The following is a 12,740-nucleotide window of genomic DNA, read 5'->3' on the forward strand; positions in this document are numbered from 1 at the left end:
ATTCTACTTTGAACAATTACATTCTGGCCACCTAAAATTCTCTCTGTGGTTTCAAATGAAACGAGTATTCTTCCTGATTTTCATTGCCATTCAGTTGCCAACAGTCCCTTATTTTTTTCATCTCTGTACAACAAGATCGGGTGTTACTGGGCGCTGCAAAAAGCAGCAAAAATACCCTTGGTGAATTTAGATGAGTACCACTTATTATTAATAATAATAAATAATAATAATAATGATAATATCACAAGGAAAGATGAAGTAGGGGTGCTAAGACAACAGCCCTTTATTTTTGAAATACAAGGTTGGCAACCCAAAAGAATAAGCAAAAATTTCTTTGTCTGGGAAGTAAAATCGCTGTTTCCAACATTGAGGAATATTATTTTTGTTAAAACAACGAGAGTTCTGTGGCACTTTAAAGACTAACACATTTAATTTTAGCTGGCATAAGCTTTCGTGAGCTTCAGCTCACTTCGTCAGATGCAGAGGTAGAAATGAGAAACATAGGAGCATCATAAACATATACAAGTGCATGGAGAACAATGGGGGAGGTGGATGAAAGCCGGGTACTTGGGGCCTAATGACAGCCATTGAGTAGGAGCAGAGAATGGGTGAGCAAAGCAATGTACCTCATATTAATATTATTATGTTTTTGTTTCAGGTTTTCTTGGGCACCCCAGAAAGGCAACCAATAAAGTACAACTGGGCTCTATATTTTGTGTTAATACAGAAGAATTCTCCGATTCATCCAATGTGAGGAGAGGCACACACGAGATTTCCCATCCGTTCCTGGGGTACTGGAGGCAGGCACCTCCATGGGAAAGCTAGAAACCGGAGCCTGACAAGGATGTGATCCACAGGCCCCGCGTTTCTGTGCGGATGGCCAGAGTCGGGGGCGGGAAGGGGGGGCTGGCCTGGTCACCACTGGCGGGTGCTGGGCTCTGGGGTCTCCGCAGGAGCAGCCACCAGCGCCGGAGCCGAGCGTGAGGGGCGAGCGAGGGCCTAGGGCCGCCTCAGGATCGGGCTGTGTCTGAGGCCGCGAGCCCTGCCCCTGCGGTCCCCGTGCAGGGCGCCCGCGGTAGGACCAGAGGCCGTGCCCACCTCCGTCCTCTCTGGGGCAGCTGCAGGCCGGGCTCGGGCCGGCACGTCCCATTCCCGGCGCAAGGCAGGCGGCAGCAGGACTCACGCGGGGAAGCCGGGAGAAGAACCTCCCCCGTCCCCCGCCGGGTGCCCGTAGCTCCCGGGCGAGGCGAAGGATCGCCGAGGGAGGCCGTGGGGGATGGGCTGAGAGCGGCGCCGTCACGCGCAGACCGTAGAGGAAAGTAACGTCCCGCAACCGCCAACCACCCTCCTCTCGCGCCGCTCGCCGGAAGCGGAAGTCGGGCTATGAACCTCTGTCCCTGATTCGCTGCCGTAGCCCGACACGAAGGAGTCGCTGTCCGGCCAACAACATGCCTGTGAGTTGTTGTTTACACTGTGTTTGTGGCCCTGGGGTGACTCGGGCCTCCCGCCTCCTCAGCCCTGGCCTGTGTGGGGGAGCCGGCTGCGGGCGGGGGCTCTGCCGTGCGGGCCGCTGACGGGCAACGCTTCCCTCGTGACTTGGGGGGGGGAGAGGGGAATTGTCCTGCCCGCGCGCTGGGGACCGGGCCAGGCTCTGGGGAGGGGGCGCAGCCACGTGACACTAACGGGCGCGTGGGAGGGAGCAACGCCCTCTCGTGACATGGTGGGGGGGGGTCTCGCGTGGCACCCGTGGCGGGGGGAGCGGGGTTGGAAGACGTTAGCGAGGCGCGCTCGGTGTCCGTTGTCTGCTCCCGGGAGGTGCGGGTCACGGGCCTCTCACGTTGGAGTCTCACACTCTAGCAGCCCTGCGGCTGGCCAGAGGGGGCTGGGAGCGCCAGGGGCCCGCCTCCTTCTCCCCTTCGCTCGAGTGCGGAGCGGACCAGCTCTGCCCTCACACTGGGATTGCAGGGCGGAGGGGTGCGGGTGCTACAGCTGATCCATCCTGCTACAGTGAAGCCGGAGTTTAGCCAGTCCAGGAGCGCAGGATTGGGCCCCCTCTGGACCACGTAGGCCCCACTGTCACATTTCTGCTGTTGGAGGACACGTTTGCACTTGGGGACGGTTCTCATTTGGTGTGATAGCCTGAATTACGAGGGCAGCCGCAGGGCTGCAGAGCAGTTCAAGGAACAATCAGTCACAGGGTATGGGGCTTGGCCTAGTGGCTTCAGTCCAGCTACCTGGAGCTAGTGCAGGGACCGGAGTCTTAGTTTTCTTTAATCAACAACCAGTTCTAGGATGCATGGCTTTAGCTGCTTTATTCGTCCAGGCATTCCTGTTTTGTTTTTGTAAAAATGTCTCTTCCAGCAACACATTTATCCTTTTCAGTGACGGCAGCATGCCTGCCTGCCTTCACATTAATTTTAGGAACTAAGATTGATTGTAGAACTGTAAATCCCTTTCACTCAATTAAACTATCCAGAAATCATTGTCAATTTTCTTCATTTCATTAGTTTTTTAGTCCAGAGTGGCAAATTGAGACATTGCATTGGTAACAATGAATAGTGCCAGTCCTAATATAGCACATGTTGTATAACATTATAATAAGACGTGTCCAAAGGTAAGGGTGGCATTATAGCCGCTTCTAACAGAAATTATTGTATATGTTGTGGTTTAGTTTTAATGCACAAGAATTTGTGAATTAATATGCATATACTAATTAGGAATAAAACATCATAAAGTCAATAGGAAATCTCCCATCTGACTACTGTAACTGGACTGAGCAGTGTTTACCATCCAATGCTACCATGACTAACTCTTTTTTGCTATTAAATTTAGTTGGATAGAGACATCGTGCATCCATCTCTGGAGGAGGAGAAGAGAAAGCACAAAAAGAAACGACTGGTGCAGAGTCCAAATTCCTACTTTATGGATGTAAAGTGTCCAGGTAAATATTTAAGAGCTTTACACTTTCATTATGTAGACCAATAATTAAACCTATTTGCAGTGAAGACTGATAATGAAAGATCCATGAAATATAATCATTCCTAATTGTGGTGCAAACATGTGCTGTAAAAAGAAAAATGGTTCAACTTTCTGTGCTCCAGTAAAAAGAGTCTGATTTTATTTTCAGAATGCTTCTGCTTGATTTTTATATTAGAAATATCAGGGTTTCACTTTGTTTTTGCCAGAGGACTGACTTGGGAAATCTCTTACCCTGCAGGGTGTTAGATTTTCTCCCAAATGCATATTAAAAGTTTCAGTGAAATGAATGGTTTAAAATTAAAAAAAAAAAAAAAGCCACACAAAACTTACTTCTAAATAGTGAATAAAAATCCCTTCCCTTCTCTCAGTCAGTTGCTAGAATTCCTCTGGTTTTCTGCTCAAACTAGTCCACCACCAGAAGCAGGGATGTTCAATATTGGTAGCTAACAAAGACCAAGCAGAAAAAGTCTGGGCTAGGTAGAAGAACACATACCAAGCTCTTTTTATTACAGAATAAAGAAGCTACAAGGAAACCATTTTCTCCTCCATGTTGCCATTAAGAAACAGACTGACATTCAACTGAAGTGAAGGTCGTGTTCTAGTCAGGGTTTTTCTGCACACATTTTTTATCACTTTAACTACATCTGTTTAGAAACTAATATAACTAATCGGCACAACCTCTTGTGTGGACTTAGTTATATTGGTATAATTTATTCTAATACATTTACAAGTATGCTATACCAATATAAGCACCTTTTAATCTCAGTATAACTACATCCACACGTAGGGATTGTGTAGGCCATAGCACAATGTGGCTTCTAGGCAATTCTGCAGCATAAATAATAAAGATTTAAGTATAAAATTGCATCACTAACGGAAATGTTTGATGGTACAACAGTGTAGATCAGTACAAACATTAGTGTTACAACAAAAATAATCAGTATCCTGTAACATAACATTGGCTGATGCTTTTAGTGTTCCTAGTTTGCTTTTTATAACTGCACTGTCTTAGAGTAGTTTGTTGGATGTTCAAGCTGCTAAAACAAAGTTTTCCATCTAATGATGAGATAGACTGTCTAACTGAAGAAATGATTTAGATATACATGCATAATTTAAAAAAATCCACTTATCTGCAAAAATTAAACTTGTTCAAATTCCTGTGGCTAGTTTGTTGTATATTTACCATGATCCATTTAAAAACTTTAACTGAAATGCAGAAAAAGTGTGTAAACTAGTTTGGAACTATTAGATTATTCACTTTTGTTAGATGAGTTACAGTGACAAGTGTCAAGGACTGGAGGTCCTGTTGTGTTTCTTTCAAACTTTACAGATGAAGTTCCTGTAGCCCTCAAGTAGGGAGCGCATTAACAAACACTGAGCAGTGACATTTACTCAAATGTGAGAGGAGTGATCCTGAGACTGATTTCTAACGTTGTATGACATTTTATCAATCTTATGGAAGTTAGAGATGCAAAAGATCTGCTGTAGTATGCAGTCTGTTTTCTTTAAAACAAGGCTAAAATCCATTGACACTACAGGGGAAAATCATTTACAAGTTAAACTTCTAATTTCTGCAGTTCAGAATCTTGACCTCTAGCAGTCCCTCACAAAAAGAAGAGATTACTCAGTGCAACTATCCTCAGCACTCTATTGCTATACGCATGAGCGTCAAGCCTGTAATACCTGGTACAAGAATAACCAAACTGCCTTTTTGCAAATGTCTTCCATCAAGGCATGTCCTCTTTTCTGCTCCCAACATGTCTTCACAGCGCAAATAAAATGGCCCCCAACCTCCAGAGAACACATGGTATTCACCTTGCAGACAGTCTTATGAACAGTGGGAACCAGGGGAAACGCATTCATTGAGATTGCAAAGGTTCACTTGAATCACCTGTGGGTCACAGTAACACTTGTAATAACAGGCAAGATTGGCATTCAAAGAGGATGTGAACAAGTCTACAGTGAGGTGTCCATCATGGGTCACAAGTCCAGAACATATATTAGAGGTTTCACTCCCCTTGGAAGACTCCACCGCAAGTTAGATCAGTAGCTATGTGATAGGGTTTACACGCAAATGCTTCCATTTAAAGCAAGGACATTTCTCTGGATAAGGGAAGAGGAGACTACTCTGACCCATGAATACTCCAGTTGGCCTCCACTTGGGGCCACACGTCTGACTAATACCGACTTCCCTGTCAAGGAGTCTCTGAAGGCAATCAACATCCCCTTTGCAGAACTATGGTCTGTTATACTGATGCCTTCTAATTTGCTTTATCAGTCTGCACCTTATATGAGACCAGTGCCCCCAAGCAGCATCTGTGCTGACACCTACTCCTGTAGTACGTGTATCTACTATACAGTTTGTCATCAACTAAGACCTCCTCGCTCCCAAAAGAAACCCTACTTCTTCAATCCCTGCTCCTCAGTAGTTCCTACATCAGCTTCTGCCTGAATGGTTGTCCTGAATCATTGTGTGCATCTTAAAGTGTAAGCTCTTTAGTCAGATAGTGTTTTATGTATATGTAAAATGCAGTATAAGTATTTTGCAACATTTTAGTAGTGATATATTAATTGGTATGTCACTATGGCATCTAGCTGTAATGAATTACAAAATTTCAAACAAACGAGTCATCCTCAGTGGGTGTCACTAAAAATGCCCCCGTTATCTCAGCTGCTTAACCCATGTGGAAAAGACTGTGGAGCAGATAGGAAGTTTGCAGAACCGTAGTGCTGAGAGCTCTTAAGGCTGTTGTCCAGCTAACAATCACAGTCCTGGAGCAGGCTGTAGGGGGAAGGTCTGGAACCAGATCAGTGCACTTTCACTTACCGAGTTGGTCTCAAAAAGGAGAGCAGCAACCTGAACCAGTGTACCAGCGTTACTGAGAAACTGTGTTGTATGAACATCGGTGTCTGCTCATTGTCTAAGGCTAGATCTATTAGCATAACCTCTTTCCCTGTGCTCTGAAAGAGTCAAGGACAATGGCAAACTTCAGGTGTTGCTGGTGACAGCTGTGCCGGGCTGGATGGTGATTGGTAAGATCAGCTGCATGAAGAGATGGTTTCTTCCGCATTAGCTGGATTGTTAGTTTCAGGGTGGATGTTCTCTTCACAAAAGGCCTAGACAATCCTATTGGAAGATCCAGGGAGTTTTGGCTGGCTTCCAGCAGCAAGAAAAATGCATGTGCGGGCTCACACTTTTACCTTCAGTGCCTCCATAATTTCATATGAAAAAGGGTTGAATTCTGAGTGAGGTGGACAGCGTTTAATCAGTCTTACTTATGACCCTCAGTTCTTGGATGTACCTGAGCGGTTATCCGCAAAATAGGCTGATGCTTCCTCTGCTGTGCTCTGGAGTTGAGTGGAGGCATTACAGGTTAGCACGTCACTGATTATATGGAATATGACATAGAAACCACCTTTATCTAGCAATGCAGCAATTGTAGCAACACTGTTATGCTCATAGGTGTCTTCCCCACCTCTGGCAGTGTGCAGAAGGTAACATTCTTCTCCTGAAGATAAGAAATAGCCATAGAACTCAATTCTGTCAGAGAGTACAGGGCAAGACCTCAAGGCAGGATAGTAGGAAGACCACAGCGCAGCTTCACTGTGACTAGCACCAACAAATAGTTTGATGTTCACTATTCTGTCTGGAGATAAAGACACTGTCCTTCAGCAGTTTTTAGATAGACTCTGAAACGTGTCAAATCCTGATGCAAAAAGAAGCTTTAATCCTACTTGTACAGAAGTCCCAAGTGTGGTGAAGCATTCCAGCATTTGTTGAACTGCTGTCTGGATTTTCTTCAGAGAAAACAGTTCTCCAAGAAAGATAAGAACACCAGTCCACTTCCTCCATTGGGCTGTTGCTACTGCGTTGCTAGGTTTATGAAGACTTTTGACAGGAATGTTGAGCTGAAGGAAACAGCAAAGTGTTTTAGGTGAAATTCTCCAAGGAAGAATCCTAGGTTTTTCTGATGTTTGGATTGCTAACAGCATGTAGAGAGAGGGTAACTTCAGGTGGATGTTCAAGATTCCTATCTCATAACTAGTTACTGTGTTTTCTTTCACAAACTTGAGGCCATCATTCCGATTTAACCATTTCAAATTTAGGACAAGGGTCTCCTCTTACAGTCTGTTGTCCCTGGGAAGGTAACGGCCACTGAATAGCTTCACTGAGGACTGGGAAAAGTTCATGAATGCCTTGCCAGAGCTAACTCTGGAGATTGGGTTTCAGACTTGTATCAGAGTTACAGAACAAGTGCTACCTCAACTCTGTGTAAATGTGGTCTTGTGCATGACAACTCTTACATTGAATAATGGGCCTTTTTATAAAACAATTTTAATTAAAAACAGTCAACTTTGGCAGCAGAGTTATTTAACATGAATAAACGTGTCAGAATAGAGTACAATGCCCTTATTTGACTTGTTGACAATGTAAAATAGATTAATTCTTGCCACCAATGTTCAATCACACTAAATAAAACTTGCCATTATGGGAGTGAATTAGGTATATAGAACTATAAACACTACATAATATTTGGTTATACTTTTTCAGAAATTATATATAATTTTTCAATTTTAATAGCCCTGTTTAGTTTACTGTAGTGTTTTTTTCCAAAAAAGCTTAGTAGCTGAAAAGATTTAAATTACTGAACATATTAGTCTGATGTTCTGTATGATGTCTGTGTAAAATAAATAAATAAAATGTCCATGCTAAGTTTTGAACCAGTTTTGGCAATGAGCTGCTAAGCCTGTAATTCAGGAAAGGCTTTTAGATGTACTTTTGTTAATCTTCCATTGATGCAAATGCACTGCTGGTACCAATGATAGAAGTACTAATGTAAACTAGCTCTTGTCATTTTAATAAGTCATATCTAATCCTATTCAGAGACATAATAGTGCAAAATTAACTTGATAGTGTAGACAAAGCTTCAGAGACTTGATTCAGTAAAACAGTTATCTATCACTGTAGAGCAGTGTTTCTCAATTAAATTTGGCCACGGAACCCTTTTGAACTCGATAAATAATTGCGGAACCCCCCAAACTCTTAACAGTATTTTTACATATGGGGCCAAAAAAAATGTCGACGATATCGTCCGCCGAAAAATCCGGGACATCTTCCCTTTTTTGGCAGCGGGGAGAACAGCTGATCGGCGGTGGCGGCGAACAGCTGCTCGCGGAACCCTGGGGTTCCGCGGAACACCAATTGAGAAACACTGCTGTAGAGTAACTTGTATTGTTGCAGGCAATGCCCAACTGCTAATATCAGGCGCTTTTAAATGTCTAGGATCTTGCAGTTGCCAGCTTTTTGTTGGAGAAAGGCTGTTAGCCAAATAGATGCTGTCTTTGCTATGTCTCTATAAATATTTAACCTGGGTCACTTTAATATATTGGGTCTACCAATATTCTCTTTTAGGATGCTACAAGATCACCACAGTGTTCAGCCATGCTCAGACAGTGGTTCTGTGTGTTGGGTGTTCAACTGTGTTGTGCCAGCCTACAGGAGGAAAGGCCAGGCTTACAGAAGGTAAGGGAGTATGTTTAATAATCAAACCAGTTTTATTGCTTTTGAAGGCTATCCATTAATATACTTGCAAAGTGCTAAAGGTTATATTTTCTCTGTGGTTTAAAAACCAAAGAGTGAAAATGAATAACATTCTTCAAATCCCTCAGAAATGTGTGTGTATTTTGAGAAGTGTTGATTTCTGGTAAACTGGGAGCAGGATTGCAACTGTATCTGCAGCTCATTCTTTCGTATCATATAAGGGCTGTGCAACTATACCAGTATTTATCAAATATAAATTAAACACTCTGAACAAGCTTTAATGATTCCCTCTACTTTGCGTTGTAATTCCTTTTAGATTAACAGTAATGGAAAGCATATGGCCAAAGTTTATAGTGCAGTTCATTTACTTCTGAGCCCAAAAGTTATGAGTTTTAAGTCCTTTGGTCACACATTCACTGTTAACAATGTGGTGCGGTATTGCTGTCCGATTAAAACAGTCTCTGCTTGCCCTCCCCCCATAAGGTCTGCAAGATTCCTCGACTAACATTCCCTGTGAATAAAATTTGTTTTTGTCAAACTAGTTGAGCAATGGCTGCTCTGTTTGCATAGATAACTGGTGTAGAACCAGTGTTTAACTCATTACTATTAAAGAGAAGCAAAATGCATAGGATATGATAGGTGGTTTATAAAAACCAGATGGTTATATATTTGATTTCGTTTCAGAAAAAATGCATTCAAAGTTGATTTCTGGGCTATACTTTTCAAAGGTAAACAGGCCAACAACTATGCATATGTATATATTCACAGAAGAGTTCACAGGAGGATGGGGGGCCTGGAATAAGGATGCGGCCAGATCAAGCTATAGCACAACCCACCCTTTCCAGAAAAGTCACCGTAATTTAGGATGTTTGCCACTGGAGGAGGAAGCCAGAGTTCTGCCTTTAAAAAGATGCAAAGCTTTTGATGGCAAAGTCAAAGTCCTCTCATTGCAAACAGATGTAAAACATAGCTATGTCATTATTAAGGGTACGATTCTGTCACAGATGTGGACTTTCCAGGACTTCTGGGACTTCTGCAGGGGCAGGGCTGGAGCAGTTGTCAGCCCCGGGGCTGAAGCACTGCGGGGGAGGAGGCGTGGGTCAACCCCTGCCACCAGAGCAACAGTGGGACTGCCCCAGTGGTGGCCAGCTCCGTGCCGGAGCAGCAGCCCCCAATTGCCCTCTGAAGCAGTGATCCCACTATTAATCCCACTTCCTACCACCGTGTATTTTTAATAAAAGTTAGGGACAGGTCATGGGCTTCCATTAATTGTTTGTCTGCGACCTGTCCCTGACTTTTACTAAATATACCTGTGCCAGAATCTTAACCTTAGCCATTATAATAATCAGATTAGGCCTGATCTGAAATGCTAATTTTTCACTTGAATGTCCAGTAAAGAAAAAATAAATTAAACCCATTTTTCATATAAATTCAGCTACAGAAGTGGCCAGGGCAATAGCGTGTTCTCATGATTGTTCCCTATAAAAAAAAAAAAGTAAGGACTATCCCAGTTTGATATTTTTATGTGATTTGTTTACAGGTTGCTCATTTAGAAGAAAGCAACACTGAATGTTCCCTTTGCCAACATGACATGCTTCTGGAAGCCTTATCTGTATAAAAATGTCAATCTAACAAGTTAATAGTTCGATTTTGTAAGCAACACCAGCAGTTATCTGATGGTCTTTTTATTTTATTTTTTTCCCAATAAAACGTCTTAATGTGCAGATTTTTCCTGAAAGTCTATGGGTAATTGAGCTCTATTTTTATAGCTTTTTATTACTGTATTCTGAATGGGTGATGCCATTCCACACAAGAATCAGAACCTAAGATTTGCTGCACCCTTTGTTTTGTTAATTATAAACTGACCAATCGCCACTGCTACATCAGCTATGGAAATGAAAGGCAAGTGCTGGTGCACTTGCAAATGGAGACTGCTGTAGGAATACATTTCCTATATTTAAGCATTAAGGTATTTTTTGCCACTGTTGTGATACATGGGGTTAAAACTGCTCGATGGGTTTATAAAATAATTTCAACCCAGTGGAATCAGCATTGCTATCGTCATATAAACTTACTGTAGGATGCATTGGCAGTCTCCCTCATCTACTGTTTCTCAAGTATAAACTAGCAGAGTACTGACTGATGGATTATTTTGCAAAGCATGGCTCTTTCCCTCCCCTACTGCTTCCATTCTAATTCAAATAAGCGGTTGACATTCTGGCATTAGACTTGATTTGAGCATAAAGCAAACACTTTTCCAGAGGAAAACTAAAAAGCATTTTGTATGCATAGGGGATATGGCATATGAACAAATACCTATTAGATAGCAAACTATTAGAGAGCTATTAATGGCATCACGTCACAAGAAAATGAATAAATCAATTAAAAAAGTTAGTTCCACTCAGTGGCAGAGTTAATCTAGAAAAGAAACTATTTTGGTATAATGCTTTTTAAATCTTTTAAATCGCTATTAAATAGGTTTCATCCCATTACAAGACCATGAATTAGAATTTTCAGTTAAGTTCTGAAAAGATATTATGCATAACAATTAACCAGCTCACCTGAGTAAGAAAAAAAATGGGTGCTTTTGGTTTTAAAAGATTGCATCTCTTTGTAAATTGCCATGGAATACTCCTAGAATTCACAAGTCAGTTATTTCTTTACATGGTTAGCCATGTAGACAATATATTCTTAAATCTGTATCTTAAGAATAATTTTATAATAATGTCTTGATTTATATGTAAATAGAACCTTTTTTCAAAATTGCATAAGTACAGTAGAACCTCAGTTATGAAATGACCAACCACACACCTCGTTTGGAACTGGATGTATACAACAGGCATCAGCAGACACAAAATAAGCAAAAACAGTACAGTATTATGTTAAATGTAAACTACTACAAACAGGGAAGTTTTAAAAAAAGATTTGACAAGGTAAGGAATGTTTCTGTGCTAGTTTCATTTAAAATAAGATGCATAGTAAAGTTTCAAAGCTGTATTAAGTTTTATGTTCAGTTGTAAATTTTGAAAGAACCACCATAACGTTTTGTTCAGAGTTACGGACGACCTTGATTTCTGAGGTGTTTGTAACTATGAGGTTCTACTGTATGTCGTCTTGTCATTTGGCTGTTGGAAATTTTGTTTCTTTCCCAATTTAAAACTATATTCTTCTGTGGTAAGAGCAAGATGTCAAGCTTCAAATCAATAAAAAAAAAATGCTCGATACTATATTCGCATCAGTTTGTGAGATGTTTTACTGCACTTTAAGAATTCATTCTTGCTTTTTCTTTTTCTTTTAGAGTCCATCTCTTCTGTTCAAAAATCCTTAGTACGCATGAGTTTTTCTTAAAGGTGCAAAGTGGCTTGTGTCATTTGGTATAATAGGGAATAGTTCTATAGTGATCGACTAACTTTAAAGCATATTAAGATATCATGACAAACACAGGAAGACTTAAGAGCAAAGTAACGCAAGTCACATTTGATATATCACTCAAATTGCCCTAGGTTGGCTAAACACTGCCCACAGGCTGTTAGAAATGCTAATGTGGCAAATAAGACATTACAAAACCTGTAAAAGTAGCAGTAAATGCTGTTATGCCCAGGACACTCAATTCTTGCTAGATCAGAGCACAAACTGAAACCAGGGTTTGATACTCAATCTGCTGCATTGACAGGACCCCTTCCACATTCAAGATTTTAAGAAAACATGGAATAATTAAGCATTGCCAAACTAGAATAGCAGCAATGACCCATCTTGTCACATTCTGTCTAATCCTGGCTGTTGGCAGTAGCTTAAATGAGATGTAAACAATCACCTTTGCAATGAGGGGGTAAGTATGTGAAAGTATGTTCTTTCTCAATGTAGAAAGAGTCTGCAATTGCTACGTGCGCTCTAGTAAAATTATGTTCTCACTAGTAGCTTTCATTCCTAAAATGTACTTCTTGCTATGAATCTTGCTTTCATACCCATTTCAAATACTACATTGTGGTGTTTCCTATCAATAATGCTGTATACTCTGCAGTAGTCTTAGCAACATGCTTGGGGTATGTACATGTTACATTAGATCTTTATCTAATCCAGTACAATGGACAGTGAATTTGTTTTTCCTAAACCCCCTCTCCACAACCAAAAATCCCTTACTTTTAAGAACCATTAGACAAAGATCACTATTTCCAGAGTATTTATATGACAAAGAAAAAATAAAGTTACAGCATGTTAG

General features: G+C 41.5%; 1 protein-coding gene across 2 annotated transcripts; it reads left to right on the top strand.

Annotated features, from left to right (window-relative positions):
* The first annotated feature begins 1,241 nt into the window (after positions 1-1,241).
* On the top strand, positions 1,242-10,259 carry RPS27L (ribosomal protein S27 like). Of its 2 annotated transcripts, none has more exons than XM_067534752.1 (4): positions 1,242-1,454; positions 2,833-2,941; positions 8,393-8,503; positions 10,062-10,259. In XM_067534752.1, exons 1-4 carry the CDS (start codon positions 1,449-1,451, stop codon positions 10,088-10,090), a joined length of 255 nt encoding a protein of 84 aa, XP_067390853.1. In that variant the 5' UTR covers positions 1,242-1,448; the 3' UTR covers positions 10,091-10,259. The 2 variants fall into 2 exon arrangements, with proteins under 2 accessions (XP_067390853.1, XP_067390854.1); XM_067534753.1 differs by lacking the exon at positions 1,242-1,454 and adding an exon at positions 2,045-2,063.
* The last annotated feature ends 2,481 nt before the right edge of the window (positions 10,260-12,740 follow it).

The sequence above is a fragment of the Emydura macquarii genome, unplaced genomic scaffold (genome assembly GCF_026122565.2).
Source record: "Emydura macquarii macquarii isolate MOO-44397 ecotype Brisbane River unplaced genomic scaffold, CSIRO-AGI_Emac_v2 contig_3451, whole genome shotgun sequence".
Classification (NCBI taxonomy): Eukaryota; Metazoa; Chordata; order Testudines; family Chelidae; genus Emydura; species Emydura macquarii.